General features: G+C 45.7%; 1 protein-coding gene across 1 annotated transcript; it reads right to left on the bottom strand.

The window, feature by feature from the left end:
• Window positions 1-3,756: 3,756 nt before the first annotated feature.
• On the bottom strand, window positions 3,757-7,654 carry NFD5 (pentatricopeptide (PPR) repeat-containing protein). The gene is made up of 2 exons (XM_048678384.2): window positions 6,587-7,654; window positions 3,757-5,088 (listed from the first exon to the last, which is right to left on the bottom strand). The coding sequence occupies exons 1-2, from the start codon at window positions 7,562-7,564 to the stop codon at window positions 4,054-4,056; spliced, it is 2,013 nt and encodes a 670-aa protein (XP_048534341.1). The 5' UTR covers window positions 7,565-7,654; the 3' UTR covers window positions 3,757-4,053.
• Window positions 7,655-26,173: the final 18,519 nt, after the last annotated feature.

Genomic DNA, 26,173 nt, shown 5'->3' with positions numbered 1-26,173 from the left:
TTATGGTCAGGATGGAGGGCTGCTGGCTACCCGTCAGAGTAATTAACATTCATGGCCTGGGTTGGGTGGTAGCAAATGAGGTCTGCTCCTAGTAAGTACTTCCTCTGTTCTAAAATAGATGACCCAACTTTGTATTAACTTTAGTACAAAGTTGGGTCATCTATTTTGGAACGGAGTGAGTAAAAATTACTCACCCAACCTGCACTATGGATCCTTGGTCAACCTAGTTCATGGGATTCAGTTCGTCTGATGGTGAAGATTGTTGCTCCAGTTTTTGCTACTAGGTTCTTGCTTGCTTGCCTAAGAAAAAGGTTCTTGCTTACTATGTATGTTCACAGACAACCCTGTATTGCAATAGCAGGTTTGCCAAAACTGCCTTTTTTTAGGCTAGATGAAAATTGCATCTCTCATGTTATGCTAGCAGAAGTTGGTTCTAAACTTGTGCTAACACCTTTACAACAAAAATCAAGGTTCCCTGAAATAAAGCAACTTCTCTTTGTTTTCTCCTTTGCATGGCGATCCAACTAAATCACAAATATTTTCCTCCTTCAGACATGTTTGGAAGATGAGTATTTCATAGTAAAGGGCAGTATTTAGACGACAAATCTGTTTGGGAAGAAAATGGAGAAAATAAAGAAGGCAACAATGGGACCTCTCTTTGTTTTCTTCTTTGCACTGATCCTCGATAAGCTCCACAACCACTGAATTCAACCCTGGGCAACCATCCTCGTCGCCTTGTTCATTTAGCTGTGACCCATTTTTAGATCATCGGACGGCCAATCAGTACCTAGTAATGCTTCATTTCACTGTTGTCCTTCATGTACTAGGTAGTAATTAGTTTTCCATCAAGCTCCTCAGTGTACTAGTATGTGCTACCTGGTTCACCTACCGTGCAAACAGCTTTGTGTTATGGTTGCCCAGGTACAAATGGCCTGGGCAAAACTCCTCAATGCATTACAAATTAATCAAGACTCCTGGCAATATCTAACCATGCTAATCTTCTACAAAGACTGACTGCACACACAAAACATCAGCAAGCAAGCAGATAAATAAGGCGTATCGGGCACACGCCAACTGTCATAAATTTCCCACATACTGCCAACCCTCCTTTAAATGGCTGCGAGCTGCCAAGTTGTAAATGCATGGCAGGCAATCAAGTAATCCAGGAATGATTAAAATCATGTGTGAGGCTGCATTGTGGGCCGTCTGCTGCCGATGTGAGAGGTAATACGCAAGCCATACAAGTTGTATATGATGCATGGAATTAATTATACACGCTTGATGTATTCGACATGCACGAATCACATGGGAATGGACGGGCAGGATACCAACCTCGCGTGGCTGCATGTCCATTCGTGATTTATCGTTAAAATTTAGCCTATACTAGTATAACGTAGAGGTAATATCACCGAGTCATAGAACTTGCGTCTCATGTTCAGTTTGATGCTAGAACTTTGAAAGTACGGTTTTGTGGTCATCTAACTTGACTCAAGCGTGCAGATACGGTCACAATACACATATGCGGGCGCATTCATGTGTATGGCCCTACTTTTTTTTTGACATGGAACACTGTGTATGGCCCTACTTGTCAGTGAAGAAAGGCGCCAGTGTGATGTATTTTTGCACAAAACTACCTCACTTTTTTATTCACAGAAAAACCAGATAGCAGTCCTGAATATATATGCAAAAAATATTAACAGCCAAGAAGAGGGTCCGTCAAGATTCATACCCTCTACCGTCTACCACCTACTGTAACATGAGACGCTCCAGCTACCTCAACAATTCAGCGGAGGATGTATACTTTGATTAAACAAGAACCCATGTGGAAATTAAATGGCTGCGGATACTGCGGCTCATTTGGCAGGCACTATTTTTTTAGATCTTTGTAAAATGTAAGTAGACTAAAAGAAACATAAAACATAAGTAATAAAGTTATGTCCACATATTTGTGTGTTAAAAAATTATACATACTCTCGCAAAAAAAATATTATACATATATGATTAGTAATAAAAACATTTCAATATAAACCTGTGTATTATATATATAATATTTAGAAAAGTGTAAGTAATAGTGTTATGGTCAAATATTTGTGTGTTAAAAATATTATACATACACGATGATTAGTAAATAAATATAAATCTGTGTATTATATGAAAAATATTTGGTAAAATATTTTATAAATCTGAGTATTGTGTAAATATATGTGTTTTATAAATGTGCGTACTACATTTTTTTCAAAATTACAATTCAATAAACATATTTATTTAATAAACATTTTTGGTGTCAGTATTAACTAAATATTTTATATATAATACACAGGTTTATGTTTAGATGTTTTTGTTTACTACTCATCGTTTGTATGTATAGTATATTTAACACAAAAATATTTGCACGTAAGTTTAATACGTATGTTTTTACTAAATATTTTATATATAATACACATATTTATATTACTTACGTTGTACTAAATATTTTATATATAATGCATATGTCTATATTTAAATGTTTTTATTTACTAATCATTATCTATATATAATATTGTAACACAGAAATATTTGAGCATAACTATATTACTTACATTTTACAGATATTTTTCAAAAATAGGTTGTGCAAAAAGGGCCGCAGTATCCGCAGACCAATTAAGCTCCACATGAGTCCTTCAGTACCTGTCAATATTTGTCATCCGGAGGTCAAACATCTCTTGAAAAAATAACTGGAGGTCAAACATATCTCGAAAAAATAGCTGGAGGTCAAACTACTATTGGCTAGTCCGTCACGCCTTAAAACAATCCATCCCGGTTCAAATCCTGGCGCACTTTTTTGGTGTTTATTTTCACTTATATACGTGCACGACTGTTGCTAGATTTTTGTTGTAAATAAAAAGAAGTTAGGGGGTTCTATGCAAAACATTTGTCAGCGTGTTTGATTTTTTCCGCAAATAGAAAAAATATGAGGGTTTTGTGTGTAAAATTATGACGCACCCAACGCCATAACTCACTGACAAATGGGGCCTACGCATGGATACACCAACATACATGTATTGTGACTGTATCTGCATGCTTGAGACAAGTTAGATGATCATAAAACCATTTTTTTAAGGTTCTAGCACTAAACTGAATATGCGACGCAAGTTCTATAACGTATGTGCGTTGCTACGGGATGATAGAAATAATTGAAGTTGTATGGGATTAGTAGTATATATGACAATCAATGCACTTACAACAGACGAAGAGAAACTCAAACAAGCAGGCAACACTGCACACTTGCGTAGCTGCAGGGCCATGGGAGCACCGATGCAAGATTTGTAGCGACAAACAGCATGTCCAGATTTTGAAATTTGAAATTTAGGATGACGAAGATTAGGAGGGGCAGCTGGGGGATGCATTTCGGGGAGGAGCCGCGGCAGGAAAATAAGAGTAATCGGCGGATTGACTGGGTGGTTTGTGTTGCGGTAAAACTATGTATTGTCATGTACTGTACTTGTAAAATACTTCCTCATTTAAAACATGAGTGGGCTACATAAGTTCCCATTCAAAACATGCGAGGTGGTCGGTTGCTGGTTTGATCGAGCTATGTAAGTGTAGTCATGAGGTTGAGGGAGATTGGGGTGAAGTGGGGAGTGAACTCTTCCAAACGAGAGGGGTCTGCTGGGTTCTAAATAGAAGACCAAAAATGAGGTGGAGTGAGACTGAACTCACCACTAATGGCGTTTAGACGTGCTAACCAACAAACTCAGGGGTACTTGCTCCGAGAAAGATAAATAAATCTGTTTCTTGGCACAATCTGGCGATTCAGATTTTACAATGACAAAACATGTTATATGAAATACAAGTGCAAGACCCGATTTATGAGAGCAGAAAATTCATGGCACTAGCACCAGGGGTTCACGCACTCATCAACTTCATCTGAGCTTATGGTCTACAGACCTTAAATAACAACCAAAATTCGCCCGATAATGGGGATCTTTATCACATCAGTTCCTCTGAATAAGCTGTGACGTCGTCGGTGCTACTGCTAGATTTCATACCAGAATCAGTGGCATGACCGGCTAACTACCTGCCAGCCGGGCGACCGACGCCCCTGACCCCGGCCTCGACTGTTGCTGATGGAACAAAGCCACGAGATCTCATCATTTTGAAATATCTGCTTGCATCTTCCGAAAACCCCCCTACCTGAAGGCCTCTTATAATCCTCTCAAACTGATCAGCCTTCAGCAGTCTCTTCTTCTCTTCCAAGATCTTGAGGGATTTGCGGGCTTTCTCTTCCTGGCGTGATTTCGCATACATATCAGCAAGGTAAACATGGATCTCTAGGGGCTCTTCTCCCGCCTTTCTTATCTTCTGTACAAGTTGTTCAGCCTCTTGCACCAACTGCAACGTGGACAGCCAATCCAGCAGGACCAGATTTGTCTTAACTCCAGGTTTAACCCCCTCCTTCTCTAAACTCAGCAGCAACTTCAAAGCCTGGTCCAGCTGGTTCTTCTTCATGAGTGCAGTAATCATACCAGCCAGGCAACGGTCATCTGGTTCATGCCCATTCTTCCTCATCTGTTCAAACGCTTCATATGCATAATCAGGGTTGCCAGCCCGTCCATTTGCTTCTATAAGCAATGTGAAGCACTCCAACGGGGGCTCGATTCCAGCAAATGACATTTTTGTTTTCACCGATTGAGCTCCATCTACTAAGTTACGCTCAGCATATGCCCGCATCACATCCATGTATATTTCCCTGCTGGGTTTCATGGAAAGCTCATCCATTTTCTTTACCAATTTCTCTGCTTGTTTCGGATCTCCAGCGTTAATACAGGCACTAATCATTGATGTAAAGAGTTTCGTATCTGGTTGGAGGCCCTCCTTTTGGATAAAGTCAAACGCCCGCGTGGCTTGTTCAAGATTGCCAGATTTGCTATACATGTGGACTAAGGTGATGGATGTGAGGATATCAGGTGCAATATCCTTCTCTTTCATTTTACCAAGTATCCTTTCTACATCTTGCACGTGAGTTGCTTTAGAGTGAAGATCAATTAACTTGGAGTAATCTCGGATAGTTGCAGCAAATGAATCTTCATCCAAAAGAATTTCAGCAACCTATAAATTGAAACAAAGTGCAAATGTGAGGTATTAGTGCTAAGAATTTCAGCAACCAATAAATTGAAACAAAGTGCACATGAGAAATTATACAAGAGTATTAGTGTTCGCTGAATTAGTGCAGCCCGTGCAGGCATTTGAAACAAAATGTTAACTGGCCAGCTATGCAAAGTAACTAACATCATTACGGCCCTTCAGTAGTTTGATGTAACCATGTACTTGAATGCATAACTCAAGCAATTCTATGCCAAAAATAGAGAAAACAAGGGTAAATTAAGTGAGAGGTTGGACTCTCTGACTGAACTCGACCAGTCATATACATTGTCCATTGCAAACTGAAGTTTCATTTCCATGTAAACTCAGACAATTTTAACTAACTTACAGAAGGCCGAAATAGTAGCAGGCTACTATACTAGACAAAAGCCAGTCCAGAATAACCTTTCATGTCATGGGCCACATGTAATAGAGTTCAAATTTATTATCAAAGCAACTGAGGCTGAAGTTCATCTAAATACCAAAGTTACACAAACCACGAATGCATCATTTGGAGAGCATGGTATCAATCCTTCTGATATCCATAGCAGTATGTTATGATAAAAGTTAGTTGATGGTATCAATCCTTTAAAAGCACTTGCACTTGCCACGTCAAAATCATCATGCCAGGAAATAAATATTCGTAGCAGTACTTCTAAAGCACGTAGCAGTATGTTATGATAAAAGTTAGTGGTTGCATAATTCAGACCATAGAACGTTAACAGTGAGTTATATTTGGGAACAGAAGGAGAGTTGTGTTGATGGACCCACTGTTTGACTACTAGACTATTGTTTTCTTGGTCTTCCTAAAGTCACTTACATGGGCTAAACCGCCACATAAAAGCTCGGAGTTTTAAATAGTAAATTGAGGTAGAATCAGATTCCCAAAGTTTACCATGATACAGATATCCTTACTGTCTAAAGCGAGATCAATTCCAAACAGTACATTTCGTCCTAATTATTATCAGTGTGCACATATGGGTCTCCAAGCCATGCCAGAACAACCTGATTATGCCCTTTCCTATCACGATACGGAAAAGCGATAGCAAAAAATCAGTTCTATACTTACAATTCTGGGGCTTGTATGTCCCAGACTCCCAGTCCACAAACTAGCCACTCGAAACACAAACATCAGAGGCATAAAAACACTACGTGAACCAAGGAGCAGAACAATTTGTCTGCAAATCACAAAGGCGTAGTCAGATGAAACGATCGGAGATCAACCTAGGGAATCCGATGTGTATTATGAAGGCAGATTAGGCATGAAGACATTGTCACCTCAGTGCTATTTTCTGTTTGATGAACGAACTAGTTATGCATGCAGTAAGGCCATTTTGGCACAACAACTACTGAAGCTACAAACACACTATAGAAGAAGGAAACATAGTACTACCTGCAGCAAAACTACTGAACTAACACTAGAGCATAAAGCAACACTAGATTTTATTAGAGTGGAAAATCTGACCTTGAGATACAACTCAACATTGCGGGCCTTAACCCGCTCGAGGAGTGCCATCCAGTCAACGCGCTTTGGTCGGAGCTCCTCCTTCCACTCCTCCATGGCAGGAACTGGGTTGCCTTTCCTCGGCTCAACCGCCAGCAGTTGCTCCTCGGCCTTCTTCGCCTTCCCATCTACAGCCTTGGCCTCCTCTGGCACAAAGTGTGCCTCAGCTTCAGCCGCCCGCTCAGCCACCTCAGCCCACTTTGGGTCTGACAAGTCCAACCCAGAGATCTTGAACTTAACCTCCCCCTTCCTCTGCGGCAACGCGGTTAGCCTCGCCGGCGCGGGTGCGGCAGGGCTATCAGCCGCATCAGCCTGTTGGCGCATGACCTCGAGGCCGCGGTAGAATTCGACCTCCTCGAGCTTCTCGCGGGCCCACTTGAAGCGCAGCTCGCGGAGCATAGCGCCGCGGATGCCTACGTCAACGGCGAACCGCGTCATCTCCTTGACATCGTCGGAGTGGAGGTAGTTACGGAGGTCGGCGCGGACCTGGTCCCGGCGCATGGCCTCGCGCACGGAGGCGCTGACCTCCCACACCGCCGCCCAGAGGTCGTCGCTGAGCTCGACGGTGTCTGGCCCCGGATCGGCTCCGGAGAGGCGGTTGAGGACGGCCTCCGCGATAAGACGAAGCATTTCGTCGAGCACGGGGCGGGTGTGGGTGGGGAAGGCGGCCGCAAGTGTCGGACGGAGCGCGGTGACCAAGCGGGCGAGGAACTCATCAAGGACAGGGTCGGGGGCGGGCTGAGCATGTTCCAAATCAGTGCTCGGGTTCGGGCTCTCTTCGGATTGGAGGATGCGGGAGGCAAAAGGGGGCGGAGCTTGAGGAGGAAGTGCGGAGTCGGCGTGAAGGTGCCGTTGGAGGAGGGGCGGGGCGACCCTGGTGGCGGCCAGGGAGGTGGGGAGACGACGGGCAAGCTTGGAGAGGGAGAGGAGGGCTCTCATGGCGGCCGCCGTCGCGATGGCTGGGAAGAAGGCCTCACCGAGAACCGAGACTAGAGAAAAACCCTACGAAGCGTTTGGGAGAGGGCGAGAAGAGGGCTGCTATAAGATCTACGCTCAATTCGCGCCGTCGAGCTCTCTGATCTGACGGTCATCCGTGCTTGCTGCCCTTGAGTTGCGATCACGACCTACCTCCGGCCAAATTCATTGTTTTGACCCATTTTGTATAGTTTAGCACGATCTGACCTCAACTGTAAAAAAAAGAAAACGTTTACCTCCGAAGCGCCGGCCGAACCGTTGCGCCGGGCGCGCGCGCCCTGCGGTCGCTCTCAATCGTACGTCCCGCAGGCCACGGGAGCACTCTTCCTCCGAATCGTTTTTTTATCTTCTTCTCCCCCACGACATAACTAGAGCAACCGCTCCTTTCCCTTCATCTCCGGCGCTGCGCGCACAATCAGCCATGGTGCTTTTTGCTGCTATGGCGAGCCACGACGGGGGCTCAGAAGACGGCGAGGATGGAGAAGTCGCGAGGCGGGGGAACTGCAAGAGGGCCACGTGCGGCGCTGGTGCCCGTCAATGGCGCACGACCAGCCATGGCGTGTGACAGCAGGGTGATGCTGGAACCGTTCATACGAAAGCTTCCACTATTCGATTCGAAAGCTTCAACCCGTGGCATAAAAAGCTTCAACCGAGACACCGCAAACTGAAAAGCTACAATCGTCCATAAGAAAGCTGCAATCGTTCATAAGAAAGCTGTTGGGGAACGTAGTAATTTCAAAATTTTCCTACGCACACGCAAGATCATGATGATGCACAGCAACGAGAGGGGAGAGTGTTGTCTACGTACCCACGCAGACCGACTGCGGAAGCGTTGACACAACGTAGAGGAAGTAGTCGTACGTCTTCCCGATCCGACCGATCCAAGCACCGTTACTCCGGCACCTCCGAGTTCTTAGCACACGTACAGCTCGATGACAATCCCCGGGCTCCGATCCAGCAAAGCGTCGGGGAGGAGTTCCGTCAGCACGACGGCGTGGTGACGATCTTGATGTTCTACCGTCGCAGGGCTTCGCCTAAGCACCGCTACAAATATGATCGAGGTGGAATATGGTGGCAGGGGGCACCGCACACGGCTAAGGAACGATCTCAAGGATCAACTTGTGTGTCCTAGGGTGCCCCCTGCCTCCGTATATAAAGGAGCCAAGGGGGAGGGGGCGGCCGGCCAAGGAGGGCGCGCCAAGGGAGTCCTACTCCCTCTGGGAGTAGGATTCCCCCCTAATCCTAGTTGGAATAGGATTCCTCGAGGGGGGAAAGAGAGAGAGGGGGCCGGCCACCTCTCCTTGTCCTAATAGGACCATGGGAGGGGGGAGGCGTGCGGCCCACCTTGGGCTGCCCCTTTCTCCTTTCCACTAAAGCCCACTAAGGCCCATATAGCTCCTGGGGGGTTCCGGTAACCTCCCGGTACTCCGGTAAAATCCCGATTTCACCCGGAACACTTCCGATATCCAAACATAGGCTTCCAATATATCAATCTTTATGTCTCGACCATTTCGAGACTCCTCGTCGTGTCCATGATCACATCCGGGACTCCGAACAATCTTCGGTACATCAAAATGCATAAACTCATAATAACTGTCATTGTAACGTTAAGCGTGCGGACCCTACGGTTCGAGAACAATGTAGACATGACCGAGACACGTCTCCGGTCAATAACCAATAGCGGGACCTGGATGCCCATATTGGCTCCCACATATTCTACGAAGATCTTTATCGGTCAGACCGCATAACAACATACGTTGTTCCCTTTGTCATCGGTATGTTACTTGCCCGAGATTCGATCGTCGGTATCCAATACCTAGTTCAATCTCGTTACCGGCAAGTCTCTTTACTCGTTCCGTAATACATCATCCCGCAACTAACTCATTAGTTGCAATGCTTGCAAGGCTTATGTGATGTGCATTACCGAGAGGGCCCAGAGATACCTCTCCGACAATCGGAGTGACAAATCCTATTCTCGAAATACGCCAACCCAACATCTACCATTGGAGACACCTGTAGAGCTCCTTTATAATCACCCAGTTACGTTGTGACGTTTGGTAGCACACAAAGTGTTCCTCCGGCAAACGGGAGTTGCATAATCTCATAGTCATCGGAACATGTATAAGTCATGAAGAAAGCAATAGCAACATACTAAACGATCGGGTGCTAAGCTAATGGAATGGGTCATGTCAATCAGATCATTCAACTAATGATGTGACCTCGTTAATCAAATAACAACATTTTGTTCATGGTTAGGAAACATAACCATCTTTGATTAACGAGCTAGTCAAGTAGAGGCATACTAGTGACACTAAGTTTGTCTATGTATTCACACATGTATTATGTTTCCGGTTAATACAATTCTAGCATGAATAATAAACATTTATCATGATATAAGGAAATAAATAATAACTTTATTATTGCCTCTAGGGCATATTTCCTTCAAAAGATACAATCATTCTGGAAAAAGATTTCGACCAGAAGACTGATTTTTGGAGGTGAGGCATTTGCGCAAACCCGAAAGCTGCAACCGGCTACGAGAAAAGCTTCAACCGACGGCGAAAAAAGTTTCAACCATAGACGACGAAAGCCATGGACGACGACGGAAAGCTACTACCAGCGATACCGAGGATCGTGATTGTTTTTCTTGCTGCAACCATTGTCGATTTTTGCTACTACCGGCGAAGCCCCGAGCTGGACCAGAAGCTGTTTTTGAGCGTTTCTGCGATCTTTGTTGCATCCGGCTTTCAATTTTTGCTACGACCGACGTTGATTTTTGTTGGAATCGGCGAGTGTTTCTTTGCTTGGAATGTGCAAATGTGATGTTTTTTCCGGTTGAGTTTTTTGCTACAACCATGTTTTTGTTTTGCTGGAACCGGAGACAAATTTTGCTACATCCATGTCTTTTTGTTTTGATGGAACCAGTGTACTGCTTTTTGCTACCACCGTTTCGAGTTTTGCTACTATCAGCATGGTCAATTGGTACATCCTTTTTTCACGACGCGCTGAGTTTTGCTTCTTGCTGGAACCAGCTTCAAGCCGGCATGGAAGAATAAGCTTCCATCCTGGGGAGAAAAAGCTTCAACCAGCTGTGGAAAAGCTTCATTCGGCTTGAGGAAAAGCTTCAAGTGCCACGAGAAAAAAGTTTCCACCGTAGGAAAAAGGTTTCAATGCTGAAAAAAGCTTGAACCGATGATTTAATTTGCTGGAACCCAGTGTTTTTTTGCTGGAACCAATTTCTTCATGAGGCAAGGCATGTTTTTTAACTTTTTTGCTACATTTGTGTTTTTTGCTGGAATCATCAACTGATTTTGCTACAACGACCTTTTGATTTTTGCTGGAACCGCGAAGCGGAGCTAGGACCGGATTTACCAATTGATTTTTGCTGCAATCATCAAATCTGCGAGCGGCCCGGCGAGCGACACCAACGAGCCGGCGAGCGGTGGCCACAGAGCTTCAAGGGGGAGGCCATGGGAGGGGGACGGGGAAGCAGGAGGGTGGGGAACTGTTGCAGGAAGGAGACGCGAGGTGGGGGTGGGGGCGAGGGGTGGAATCCTGTGGTCTGGGACCCACGTATTATGCGGCTGGGGCTAGTCCGGCCCAACCGTTCGGCCTGACTCCCGGCGCCTATCACTGCCCAAAAAAAATTCGGATCTGACCCTTTTTCTACCATCACCTGATCCGGCGGTAGGGTGTAACAGACTACCGCTACGGGTCCTGACGGTAGGGTTCGGGTCAATGTAAACAACGTTGTTGATGTGGATAAGTAGCTACTGCCACAACCATTAGCGGTAGGTTGTTATATCCTACCGCCGTAGGCCATGACGGTAGGGTGGTGAGTGTGCTAAGTGAGTGAGTGGGGCTTGGGTGGGGCCCACCAGCCACCCATTTGCCCCCAAATCCTCTTCTTGCCCGAGCTCACCCCTTCTTCCTCCTCTCACCCCTACCCAAGCCTCCACCAAATACATCCCCATTGCTTAGCTTTCTCCGGTGGATCGAGCCCATCTTCATCACTCAAGGTACCTCACTCAATCTCATCTTTTTGGTTGGTTGGAATCATCTCATTTTGTGGCATCTGTCATTTTTATGCAAACCCTAGCTCTATTTTGTGTGAAAGTGAGAAGTGTGTTACATTGGATTGCACCAAGTGATGAGACCAAACTTATTGGAAGGTACGATATTGGAGTGGGCGTGAAGTCTCGATTAACCAATATGCCCATCACCTCAGAATTGCATTGGAAGGTGTACAAGGATAAAGTAGAGGAATCACAAGACAAGTTAATTGAATTATTTGCCACCAAGGTTGAGGTTCCTTTCCTACAAATTGACTTGAACCAGCATGCCTCCTCCCTAATGCATGATGGGAGAGTCAAGGTGTATGTCTCTAATTCTTCTAGCCAACCACCAAGTAGCCAACCAAATGAAGCCGAGATGAATGCTCGGGCCATAGTTATTCAAGAGAAAGAGGTTGAAGCTATTGTTCATGGTGATAATGATGATATTGCTCATGGTGATGCGTATGCGGAAGCTGAAGAGATTCATTATAATCCCATTGGTAACTTGGATGCCATTCGCTACCAGCAAGACATGGATAGTAGCCTCCCCTATAGCCGTATGTATGGGTATGACTCGGATGATGAGGGTCCGGAAGAGGAATTAGACGATGATCAATTCATGGCGCAAGAAAATCAAATCTTCAAGAAGGTGACGGGCAAGGAAAGAGGTGTCCCATTGTTTCATTATATTAATCTTGCCGACAAGGCCATTGTTGATGGTGGCATGAGATTGGGGTTGGTTGAACCAACAGCTTGCGCGAAAGTCGGCGATCCAAGGCCAAAGATTGGGGATGAGAATGCTTATTTGAAGAAAGGCGTCAAGTTTGGGTGCTTGCAAGAGTTCAAGATTTGGTTTAGTGACTACGTCATTAGGAACCATAGGCCATTTGTTGTTGGTAAATCCAACCAAAGTGTGTGTTACACTGAAATGTGACAAAGAAGGTTGCCCATGGAAGGTCCATGGAAGAAAAATTTGTGAAACCAGGCAATGGGTCTGAAGAGTTGTGTGGCCACTCATGGGTGCATACCGCCAGAGAATGCTGACCGAAGTAAGGGACACCGTCAACTCATGTATGAGTTTCCTCTCTACAAATTATTGAATGAGATATCCCACGATCCAACCGTGAAGGCGAAATTTCTCATGATTTCGGTTAAAGAACGATATAGATACAAGGTCAATTATGGGAAGGTATGGAAGGCCAGTGCAAATGCTATTAGGATGTTGCATGGTGATTATGAGGACGCATACAATATTCTCCTAAGGATGTTGGGAGCCATTGCACATAGGAACCCTGGCATGCGGCATGGGATTGAGGAAATTGACGGGGTGTTTCACCGTGCCTTCTAGGGTTTTGGGAAATGCATTGAGGCATTTAAGCATTGTCGTCCAGTGTTGTCTATAGATGGCACTTTCTTGACCGAGAAATACAAGGGCACACTAATGGTGGCAATGGTTCACTCGTCCAATGATAACGTGATGACGGTGGCATTTGCTTTAGTGTCTTCCGAGCACGACGACAACTGGGAGTGGTTCATGGGGCATGTGAGGACCAGGGTGATTGGGAATAGGGAGGTATGCATCATATCTGACTGGAACCATGGCATTCTCAAGGCCATAGACGTTGTTATTCTGGACCTCCCGAAGCTTCACCATCGATGGTGCATGAGGCATTTCCTGGAAAACTTTTATCGGACATGCAAGAGCAAGGAGTTTTGCAAAGACCTTACCCATGTTTGTCTGGCATTCACACCAATGCATTCAAAAGTTGCTATGATAAACTCTTGAAGGCATTGGAAAAGAACAAAGGGGGAAGAGATTTCTTGAAAAGCAATTTGGAGGATAAGCACAAGTAGTCACGCACTTACGATGAAGGATGTCAGAGATACAACGACATGAAGGGCAACATGGTTGAATGCTTCAATGTGCTTAAGGTGTCTATTCTTTGTCGGTGCCCGCAATATTGAAATATACCTTCTTGAAGCTCAATGAGTATTTTCTTAGGCATTCCCTAAAGACTGCCAAATGGATAGGTGGAAAATAAATTATCCCAACAAGGTTGATGATTGGCTGAGGTTTCAAGCAAGAAAGTCTTCACATCAACAAATCATTAGATTCAACTATAAAGAAATGATCTACCAAGTCGACGAGCCAGGTGGCACAACACGAGACTATGCGACTTACAATGGTGTTGTGTATGAGGTGCACCTCAAGAACCGGTGGTGTGCGTGTGAGAGGCCTCATAAGTATCACTGCTCGTGCTCGCATTTGATGATGGCGGCCAAGGCGAGAAACTTGCCCATTTCTGATGGGATGACCATGTGGTTGCAGGAGTTCACATTGGAAACCACAAGGTTGACATGGCGCCTCGATTCCATCCTTTCTTCGACCAGTCACGGTGGCCTGAGTATGATGAACCACATATCGTGCTTGATTCTGAACTCATGGTGCCTACAAAGGGAAGAAGAAGAAAGAAGAGGTCCAGGGGTGACATGGAAGATCTACCTGGATATACTGACATGAAAACATTTGGTAGAGGTCATTTCATGGAGCCTCCTGACAACAACAATTGTGGTAAATGCGACAACCCAGGACACAATAACATGGCATGTAACAAAAGGACAAGAATGGGCAATGCCAACACTAGCACGAGTTAGGTGATGAGTCCAAATTATGTGATTATTTTGTTAGTATTTATGTGCCTACTCTATAGGCTGTTGGAATTTTACCGATTTCGCGCGCTTCTTTTTGTCTTTTTCCTTAGATAAAGCCTTTTGGGCCAAATATTATTATTATAGAAGAAATCTCATAAAATTGTAGTGGAATCACGCAACTAAAGTGGTAATCACCTACCATAAGAGAAAGAAGTAGTCGTCGTAGGAGGTCTAGAGCAAAAGACGACATTCCAGACGATCGCATCCGCCTGTATGCGCGGTCGTATGGAGTGCCATCGCTGCCGCCGGATTAACTATATTCGCCTTGTGAAGATGAATCATGGCTCAGATGTCTAGAGACACCATAAACTCATCCAGAAGCAGGAACCCTTGCCGCCAGAGTGATCCGGAGGGAGGAACCGGTGAGAGGAGGTCGCCGCCTCCACCATCCTCATCAAGAAGGCTCCAACATCATCCCCACTGTCATCATCATCTACCCTCTCCCCTATTGTAATATTAATAACCCTAGAGGAATAACTTATGTATTACATTTGCGATTAATTCATGATCTCTATCTTCGGTGGTGTGATGTTCGTTGCCTTCATGTGTGAGTAGTTCCCTTAGTTCTTGGTGACATGGATGAACCCTAGTGTGTGATAGATCTATTGATATTAGATTTGATATCCTCTTTGCATGTTTATGTTAATAATCTTCTTGGTGTTGGGTGAAGTGGACCATCCAACGTATGCTAATTTTGGACAAAAGGTTATTACTGTTGGCAAACTGTGTGGTTGGCGAGGTGGGTGAGTGACTGATAACCCACAAGTATAGGGGATCGCAATAGTTTTCGAGGGTAGAGTAGATTCGACACAAGGGGATTCAAAGAATATTTGCAAATATTAGCAGCTGAGTTATCAACTCAACCACACCTGGAGATTAATTATCTACAGCAAAGTGATCAGTAGCAAAGTAGTATGATAGTTTTGGTACTAGTAGCAACAACAATAGTAACAGTAACAGTGATAGCAATGATTTTGTAGCAAGTGTAACAATAATGATAGCAGTAGTAACTTAGCAAAAACAATATAAGAGAAATTCGTAGGCATTGGATCGGTGATTTCGTTGGATGATATTCATCATATAACAGTCATAACCTAGGGCGATACAACACTAGCTCCAGTTCATAAATATAATGTAGGCATGTATTCTGTAAATAGTCATACGTGCTTATGGAAAGAACTTGCATGACATCTTTTGTCCTACCCTCCCGTGGCAGCGGGGTCCAATTGGAAACTATGGGATATTAAGGCCTCCTTTTAATAGAGAACCGAAACAAAGCTTTAACACATAGTGAATACATGAACTCCTCAAACTACGGTCATTACCGGAAATTATCCCGACTACTGTCACTCTGGGGTTTACGGATCATAACATGTAATAGGTGAATATAAATTGCAAGATCGGATCTAGAACATAGATATAATGGTGATAACATAAACGATTCAGATCTGAAATCATGGCACCCGGGCCCAAAGTGACAAGCATTAAGCATGGCAAAGTCATATCAACATCAATCTCAGAACATAGTGGATACTAGGGATCAAGCCCTAACAAAACTAACTCGATTACTTGATGAATCTCATCCAACTCCTCACCGACCAGCGAGCCTATGAAAGAATTACTCACTCTCGGTGGGGAGCATCATGGAATTGGCGATGGAGAAGGGTTGGTGATGACGAAGATCGAAGATCCCCCTCTCCGGAGCCCAAAATGGACTCCAGATCTGGCCCCCGATGAATAACAGGAGGGGGCGGCGGCTCCATCTCGTGAAACGCGATAATTCTTTCTCCCTGATTTTTTTCCTGAAAAAATAGGTATTTATGGAGTTGGATTCAGGGTCTGCAGGGTCACCAGGTGGGGACAACCCACTTGGGCGCGCTAGGAGGGGGGGGGGCGCCCTGGTGGGTTGTGCTCACCCAAGGGCCCTCCTCCGGTGGTTCTTGACTCTAGTAATTCTATTTTATTATATAAGTTTTGTTCCAATCCAAGAACTTTAATTTCTGCACACAAAAAACACCATGGTAGTTCTGCTGAAAACAACGTCAGTCCGGGTTAGTTTCATTCAAATCATGCAAATTAGAGTCCAAAATAAGAGGAAAAGCATTAGGAAAAGTAGATACGACGGAGACATATCAACTCCCCCAAGATTAAACCTTTGCTTGTCCTCAAGCAATTCAGTTGATAAACTGAAAGTGAAAAAGAAAAACTTTTACGAACTCTTTTGCTCTTGTTTACATAAATAAGCTTAAGTAGCACCCAGGTTTTCAGCCAAGATCATGACTAACCATGTCGACAATAACTCTTAAAAATTATATCAACTCATATCAATGACATAATCAACTACCGAGCAATAATGAGATATATCAAATGACAACACTTTGTCAAAACAACCATGATATAATATGACAATAGTGGTATCTCGCTAGCCCTTTCCGAGACCATAAAACATAAATGCAGAGCACCTCCAAAGTTCAAGCAACGACTAAACATTGTAATTCCTGGTAGAAAAGACCCAGTCATGATGCACCCAACATTAGCTACACACAATGCATGAGGATGACAATAGTGCTCTCAGGATCTAGCGCTTATTTGAGAAGGTGATGACTCAACATAAAAGTAAATAGATAGTCCCTTCGCAGAGGGAAGCATTGATTTGCAGCGGTGCCAGAGCTCAAGTTTTTAAAATAGAGGTAAATGAAATTTTGAGAAATGCACCCTTCTTGTTTACTTCGTGACCATTAGTGATGCGGAGCATCCTATGGTCATCCCCATGGACCTACCTACGTCTCCCATGACACAACTTGGACCAATGACAAGAGCTCGAGCAAAGGCTATCAAAGATAAAGTGAACTCGCTCCTCTCTGAACTACCACTTTCTATATGTGAGACATGGCTACTACCTCAGGCGGAAACCCTACGCATGATCAGGTACTTAAAGGAAAGCCATGGAGCAACTGTTGGGGAACGCGGTAATTTCAAAATTTTCCTATGATCACACCAGATCTATCTAGGAGATGCATAGCAACGAGAAGGGAAGAGTATGTCTACGTACCCTCGTAGACCGAAAGCGGAAGCGTTATGAAACATGGTTGATGGTCGAACGTCTTTGCGATCCAACCGATCAAGTACCAAACGCACGGCATCTCTGCAATCCGCACACGTTCAGCTCGGTGACGTCCCTCATACTCTTGATCTAGTTGAGGCCGAGGGAGAGTTTCGTCAGCACGACAGCGTGATGACGGTGATGATGAAGTTACCGACGCAGGGCTTCGCCTAAGAACTACAACGATATGACCGAGGTGGAATTCTATGGAGGGGGGCACCGCACACGGTTAACCAATCAACTTGTGTGTTTGTGGGGTGCCCCCTCCCCCCGTATATAAAGGAGTGGAGGAGGGGAGGGCCGTCCCTCATAGGGCGCGCCCAAGGGGGGAGTCCTACTCCCAGTAGGAGTAGGTTTCCCCCCTTCCTAGTAGGGGTAGGAGAAGAAGGAAGTGGGAGAGAGAGAGAGGGAATGAAAGGGGGGCCGCCCCACCCAATTCGGATTGGGCTTGGGGGGGCACGCCCTCCACCTGGCCGCCTCCTCCTCTCTCCCACTAAGGCCCAATAAGGCCCATTGACTCCCCGGGGGGTTCCGGTAATCCCCCAGTACTCCGGTAAATGCCCGAACTCATCCGGAACCATTCTGATGTCCAAACATAGCCTTCCAATATATCGATATTTATGTCTCGACCATTTAGAGACTCCTCGTCATGTCTATGATCACATCCGGGACTCCAAACTACCTTCGGTACATCAAAACACATAAACTCATATTACCGATCGTCATCGAACGTTAAGCGTGCGGACCCTACGGGTTCGAGAACTATGTAGACATGACCAAGACTCATCTCCGGTCAATAACCAATAACAGAACCTGGATGCTCATATTGGTTTCTACATATTCTACGAAGATCTTTATCGGTCAAACCGCATAACAACATACGTTGTTCCTTTTGTCATCGGTATGTTACTTGCCTGAGATTCGATCGTCGGTATCATCATACCTAGTTCAATCTCGTCACCGGCAAGTCTCTTTACTCGTTCCGTAATGCATCATCCCGCAACTAACTCATTATTCACATTGCTTGCAAGGCTTATAGTGATGTGCATTACCGAGAGGGCCCAGAGATACCTCTCCGATACACGGAGTGACAAATCCTAATCTTGATCTATGCCAACTCAACAAACACCATCGGAGACACATGTAGAGCATCTTTATAGTCAACCAGTTACGTTGTGACGTTTGATAGCACACTAAGTGTTCCTCCGGTATTCGGGAGTTGCCTAATCTCATAGTCATAGGAACATGTATAAGTTATGGAGAAAGCAATAGCAATAATCTAAACGATCATAATGTTAAGTTAACGGATGGGTCAAGTCAATCACATCATTCTCTAATGATGTGATCCCATTCATCAAATGACAACTCATGTCTATGGTTAGGAAACTTAACCATCTTTGATTAACAAGCTAGTCAAGTAGAGACATACTAGGGACACTCCATTTGTCTATGTATTCACACATGTACTAAGTTTCCGGTTAATACAATTCTAGCATGAATAATAAAAATTTATCATGATATAAGGAAATATAAATAACAACTTTATTATTGCCTCTAGGGCATATTTCCTTCAGCAACTACGTCAAATGGACAAGACGGCGAGGACACCAAGTACAAGGAACCAGAATAAGAGCAGCCAAAAAATTTCCAGCCACCGGACGACCGAGACTTGCCGGACGTCCGATGCCTGGAAGCACCAGCCAGCCAGCCGACCCCTAGTTCGCGCACACTCCAGCAACCGGACGACCTACGCCGACTGGACACCCGACACCCTCCACCCACCGGACAATCGAGCCCCTCCGGACGACTGGCACCACCATCACGGCACCAAAATGTCAGAAGTGTGGAGTCCACCGGACGACCGATGCTCCGGACGTCCGATGCCCACCGGAAATCCGACACCGCCTAACCCAGCTGAAATGTCAGAAATCCGACACTTAGCGGACGTCCGAGCGCCCACGAGACACCGGACGACCGGTAACTGTCGGACGTCCGACGGCTGTGTGCTGACAGCGTGTTGGGCCGAGGCCCATGTACCCCTTCGTTCACTTAGACTATATATACTCCTCCTCCTCCTTCTTTCTAGGGTTAGCATAGTGATAGCTCATTTGAGAGATAGAGCTTTGCTTCCACTTGATTACTTCTCCATCGGAGTTCACGGCCTCTACAGAGAAGATCCCCCAAGTGGATTCAGGACCCCTAACGGGAAGATCCCTCAAGACCTCCTCACGGATAAGAACTACCACCTCTTGTATCGTCCCTTGTTGTGTTTGGATCTTGTATTACTCTCTATGTTCATGGATCTAGCATATGTGTGATTGTATCTCATCAATTTGAGTGTTTCCCTCTCGTGTTTCCCCTTGTGTTCTTTGTGTTCTTCGTAGGATCACCTCCACATCATGAAAGATCGGCCCTAGGGTTTCCACCCTACATCATCTTGGTATCATGAGCCTTGGTTGATCAGGAATTTGGAGCCCCTACCCTTGTTTTCTAGCCTTGTTTTGTTGATTTTGCCCCAATTTAGAAAATTCCCAAAAAAATAGCCCTCCCATTTTTTTTTGATTTGTTGGTGTGATGAAGTTTTGTTGGATTTGATCTATGGATTTTGTGTGTAGCAGGTAGATCTAGATTTTCCCCATCATCACCATCATTTCCATCCACATAATCCCCCAATTTTGCCCCCCAACAACGAACCCTAGAAGTTCATCCCGCACCTGAAATCGCCCAGGCACCGGACGTCCGATAGTCTCCGGACGTCCGACGATCCTTGACGAAACTGAATTTCGTTCAGTGCAACCGGTCCATTTCCACTTTCGCATTCACATACTCTGATTCCATTACCACTTCCACATATGCACTTGCATACCATCATCGCTTTCCACAACCACCACCACACACCCGTTTCCCAACTCCGACAAATTTTGACACGTTTTGTTCTTTGAGAAGTTGAGTTGCGGTTTCTGTTTCCTAACGTGTTTCGGCAACTTAGGGATGGTTCAACATCGACATCACCGCCGCTCATCTTCGCAACTGAATCGTCATTGACTACGACCACTTCACTGTCATCCGTCCTTACTTACAAACGAGTAACCCTCGACGACTTCTTGGTCTACTCCTTGCCATTGCATTGATAACCACAATAGACCATTTTGCGTACCTTTCCTATCGAGACTATCCTTTGAGTATTGCCGACGACGTTACTTGTGCACATTAGTGATCATAGATTCCCATTGCATATATCATATCATCTTGGTATCCATATTTTGGTATCATCTCCTGTGTCTCAAGGTTGTCATCGCATATACACAATTGCTATCTTGGTTCGTGAAGTTTTGCATAAGTGGCCAAAGAAAGAGCTCAAAAGAGAAAGAGCCAAACAAGCTTTTAAGCAAAAGGGAAAGATTAGCAAAGAGCTTTTAAGCAAGAACCATAGCATCATACTACATTAAGATTGTCATACTCGATCATCTTGGATCATACCACCGGAAAACCATATAGTATACTTGGGATAGAAGTCGTTGCATTTTTGCTTAGTAGGTTGTGCACAAGCCTCGTATCCGCCTATTGTGCAATCGTGCTAGCGTCTCTCTAGAGTTGTGTGCTACCTCTTGAGCTTGCGTTGGTTTTTCCCTTGAAGAGGAAAGGTGATGCAGCAAAGTAGAGTAAGTATTTCCCTCAGTTTTGAGAAACAATGTATCAATCCAGTAGGAGACAATGATCAAGTCACCGAATACCTGCACAAACAATCAACAACTTGCACCCAACATGATAAAGGGGTTGTCAATCCCTTCAAGGTTACTTGCAAAAGTGAGATCTGATAGAGATAGATAATCGGTAAAGTAAATATTTTTGGTATATAGATCGGAAAGTAAAAGATTGCAAAGGAAGTAAATTGAAAACTAATATGATGGAAAATAGAAGATTATATGATGTAAAATAGACCCGGGGCCATAGGTTTCACTAGAGGCTTCACTCAAGATAGGAAATATTACGGTGGGTGAACAAATTACTGTCGAGCAATTGATAGAAAAGCGCAAAGTTATGACGATATCTAAGGCAATGATCATTAATATAGGCATCACGTCCGTGTCAAGTAGACCGACTCCTGCCTGCATCTACTACTATTACTCCACACATCGACCGACTCCTGCCTGCATCTACTACTATTACTCCACACATCGACCGACTCCTGCCTGCATCTATAGTATTAAGTTCATGAAGAATAGAGTAACGCATTAAGTAAGATGACATGATGTACAGAATAAACTCAAGCAATATGATGTAAACCCCATCTTTTTATCCTCGATGGCAACAATACAATAAGTGCCTTGCTGCCCCTACTGTCACTGGGAAAGGACACCGCAAGATTGAACCCGAAGCTAAGCACTTCTCCCATTGCAAGAAAAACCAATCTAGTTGGCCAAACCAAATCGATAGTCCGAAGAGACTTGCAAAGATATCAAATCATGCATATAAGAATTCAGAGGAGATTCAAATAATATTCATATATAAGCTGATCATAAATCCACAATTCATCTAATCTCGACAAACACACCGTAAAAAAGTATTACATCGAATAGATCTCCAAGAACATCGAGGAGAACATGGTATTGAGAATCAAGGAGAGAGAAGAAGCCATCTAGCTACTAGCTATGGACCCATAGGTCTGTGGTAAACTACTCACGCTTCATCGGAAGGGCAATGGTGTTGATGTAGAAGCCCTCCATGATCAAATCCCCCTCTGGCAGGACACCGGAAATGGACCCTAGATGGGATCTCACGGGTACAGAAGGTTGCGGCGGTGGAAAAGTGTTTTCGTGGCTCTCCTTGTTGTTTTTGGGATATATGGGTGGAAAAGTGTTTTCGTGGCTCTCCTTGTTGTTTTTGTGATATATGGGAATATATAGGCGGAAGAAATAGGTCGGTGGAGTCACGAGGGGCCCACAAGGGTGGGGGCGCGCCCTCCGTCCTTATGGCCACCTCGTGGCTTCTCTGACTTGCACTCCAAGTCCTCTGGATGTCTTCTGGTCCAAGAAAAATCATCGCGAAAGTTTTATTCCGTTTGGACTCCATTTTGTATTCCTTTTATGCGAAACTCTAAAACAAGGAAAAAAACAAAAAGTGACACTGGGCTCTAGGTTAATAGGTTAGTCCCAAAAATAATATAAAATAGCATATTAATGCATATAAAGCATCCAAAACAGATAATATAATAGCATGGAACAATAAAAAATTATAGATACGTTGGAGACGTATCATTGTGCAACAAGAGCATTTTCGTGGATTCCACATTTTGGCTCATTCCTTGGTTGCACGACCCCATTTATCTATCCGTGTGTGTGTGTTTCCGTGTACCACTACCTTGCTATTGGTCGACTTGTTGCATTTCCAAATTTGTGAATCTTTTTCAACATTATTGAGTCTCACTAACAATTGCATGAATTTTGTGCCACCATCCTAACCAAGCTCCACCATAAGCTTTCTTTGTGTAGGTGTGAGAGATTGATGAGACACGGTACCAATTGTGTTATTTCCTTGTTACATCATTGAGTGATCTTTGATCCACCCTGAACATCGGTCAAGGTACATTTGGTATAGTTCTTCTCTTTCGCACACTCACACATTTACTTGGAATGATGGATAGGCCAACTACTTCTACCAACCCACTTTTCATCGAGCAAGACGAGGACCCGAACACCTACGTCACCAAGAACCACCTCTTTGGCACACAATGAGCTTTGCATTAAGAACAACAAGTATTGAGCGACCGCATCGACAACCTCGCCACCGACTTGCGTCTCTTCGAGCAACGTACAAGAGACTTCTTCGACAACAAGCTCAACGAACAAAAACAAGAGAACAACGCAAGAATGGATGAGATTCGTGTCTTGTTGGTCAACCGCTCTTCTACCACTTCATTCCAACTCCATCTCCGGCTCAAGTACACCGGCATCGAACATTCTACGTCGAGCCGTGTGCCAAGACCGTCAAGCAAACCGCAATCCTCTACACGGCAATCGTACACAAGAGCAACTTGACGAGCAAGCACATCGGCATCGCCAAAACCAAGCTACTCTTGCGCAAGCACAAGAAAGGCAACGCCTACGCTAACAAGAGGAAGAGCGAGCGCGCCAACACCAAGATGAACAAGATGCTGAGGCTCAACGTCAAGAACAACAATGGTGAGAAGCTCAAGCACTTGAGGCGCAACGTGCCCTCCAAGACACAAGTCGCAATGTCGCCGCACGCAACCGACATACGCCTGAGCAAGAAGAAGCACTTCGCGATGAAGTTCAAGAGAGTATCTATCAAGAACGATTGCACCGACAAGTTCCTCAAGTTCCTACACAAGCTAGACAAGCTCCTCCACAAGCTCGACAAGAACCACAAGTTCGTCAAGAGCAACATGACAATGACAATCCTCCACGCCAAGAGAAAAATGAGAGAGACAATCTTCCGTGGCAAGGACGTCATCACCCTCGACCCCAACACAATGAAGAGCAATGCTACGGCAAACTCAAGTTCACCATGCCCAAGTTTTCCGGAAGCAATGATCCCAAAGAGTACCTTTCATGGGCATTGAAGGTTAAAAAGTTTCCATTTGCACAACTATGAGGAAGAGAAGAAGATCGCCATGGCATCCCTCGAGTTACAAGGCTATGTCCTCATTTAGTGGGAGCAAGTCATTGAGCATCGAGAAGCAAGAGGTGAACCACCAATCACAACTTGGGATCAAATGAAGGATGCCATGCGAGTGCGCTTTGTGCCAACCTATTACAACCGCGATCTCTTCCAGCGACTACAAATCCTCAAGCAAGGAACAAAGAGCATTGAAGAGTATTACAAGGAAATGGAAATCACCATGATACGAGCTAGTGTCACGCAAGATGGTGAGCAAACTATGGCATGATTCTTGAATGGACTCAATCACCCTATCAAGAAGATCGCCGACTTCCAACCATACTCAAACCTCATCGAGCTAGTGCACCAAGCTACAAAAGCGGAGCGACAAGTGCAAGATGACTTCAAGTATGCCAAGTTCTCTTCCAAGACATACGGCTCCAACAACCAAGCTTCAATGACTCAACCACCTTCTACCTCAACCAAACCTTCACCAAGCAACGACAACAAGTCAAGTTACAAGAAAACTTTGACAACTTCAAGTCGTCCTCCTACTACAAGCAACTTAAAGACGGGAACTTCATCATCTACAACTCCACCGGATGAGACCATCAAGACAATTTCCATCAAATGCTTCACATGTGGTGGCCGAGGCCACAAGTCCTTCGAGTGTACCAACAAGCATACCATGATCTGATGGTACATACGAATCCACGGATGAAGGAGAAATGGAAGCCCTTGAACATGTGGCTATGCACCGGCAAGCGAATGAAGATGAAGATGGTCAAGTCTTTTGTCATGAAGATTTGAGCACCGCTCTCATTGTCTCCAAGGTCTTGACACTTCAGCATCAACAAGACGAAGACCAAAGATGCCATATCTTCCACACCATGGAGGGCATCAATGGAAGGTCCGTGAAGGTCATCATTGGCTGAGGAAGTTGCCATAACTTGGCAAGTGAAGAACTATGCTCCAAGCTCCAATTGGTCAAGATGAAGCACCCTCATCCCTACAAGGTCCAATGGTTAAGCGACTCCGGCACTATTCAAGTGGAGCACATGGTGCAAGTTTCGTTCAAGATTGGAGCATATGAAGACACTTTGGAGGGCTGCCAACCATTTACTGATAGGATATACTACAAGAGAGCGAGCGCCCCACCGCCTACCGTCGTGCGCTACTCCGGTGCCGGCGTACAACCTCCTCCTACTACTACAAGAGAGCGAGAGCGAGCGCCCCACCGCCCCACCGTCGTGCGCTACTCCGGCGCCGCGTCCACCGCGCCCTGCGCCCACGCCGCGGCTCACTCCGACCGCGGCGGCCACCTTTCCATCCCCTCCCAGCCCCCTTCCCCCTGTCTCCCCTTCCTCCTCCGTCTGGCATGGCAGCGAGTCCGAGATCGGTCACCTCGATGTTCCGGCCGCAGGGCGAGCGGCCCGTGGTCTCGAGCCTGGGAATCTGTTCGGAGTACAACGGCTCGGAGGTCAGGGGGCCCGCTGCTCTCGCTGAGCGGCCTGTGGAGGTGTTGGGAGCAGTGGATCTGGCGCGGGCTGAGGATGTGTGGGTTTGTCCTCCGCCCACCAAGAAGGAGTTGTGGAGGAAGCACCATGGCGTCGGTGAGCCCGCCGGGAGTGGCCATACCCACGAGCGTGAGCAGATGCGGCGCGAAGTGTCGTCGGAGATGCGGGATAAGTGCTTCCGCTGTCTCGAGAAGGGCCACTACAAGACGGACTGCACGAACGACATCGTCTGCTTCCGCTGCGGCCTCCCCGTCATGGCTCCCGGGACTGCAAGCGGCCGCGGATCCCCTCCCCTGTCGACGAGCTACGACGGGATGCGCTAGCCAAGGTGGCCCGCCGGGCCGAGCCGGGTGCTTCCTCAAGGGCTCGGGGCCCTCGTGTCGCCCCGCCACCTCCGCCCCCTCTACTGAGAGTGGGTACCCAGTCGGCGGCGGCTACGGCCTGGCCGCCGTTGGCGCCCCCGCGGCTCCAGGTGACGCTTGAGGTCAAGGATGGTCCGGCTGAGCTCTGCATCACCAGGCGGACCGGGGTTGTGGAGGATCTGGAGCGTCGGCTTCAATTCGCC

This window comes from Triticum urartu, chromosome 6A, assembly GCF_056163025.1.
Source record: "Triticum urartu cultivar PI428250 chromosome 6A, HENAU_Tu73, whole genome shotgun sequence".
In the NCBI taxonomy this organism is placed as follows: domain Eukaryota; kingdom Viridiplantae; phylum Streptophyta; class Magnoliopsida; order Poales; family Poaceae; genus Triticum; species Triticum urartu.
The sequence above is the reverse complement of the archived record's forward strand: the minus strand, read 5'-3'. Positions and strand labels throughout refer to the sequence as shown.

Excerpts from the sequence above, each read along its gene's own strand:
- NFD5 (XM_048678384.2), bottom strand. The coding sequence starts at position 7,564 with ATGAGAGCCCTCCTCTCCCTCTCCAAGCTTGCCCGTCGTCTCCCCACC. Across the intron at positions 5,089-6,586 it reads ATGTTGAGTTGTATCTCAAG|GTTGCTGAAATTCTTTTGGA; the intron begins GTCAGATTTTCC and ends TTCAATTTATAG.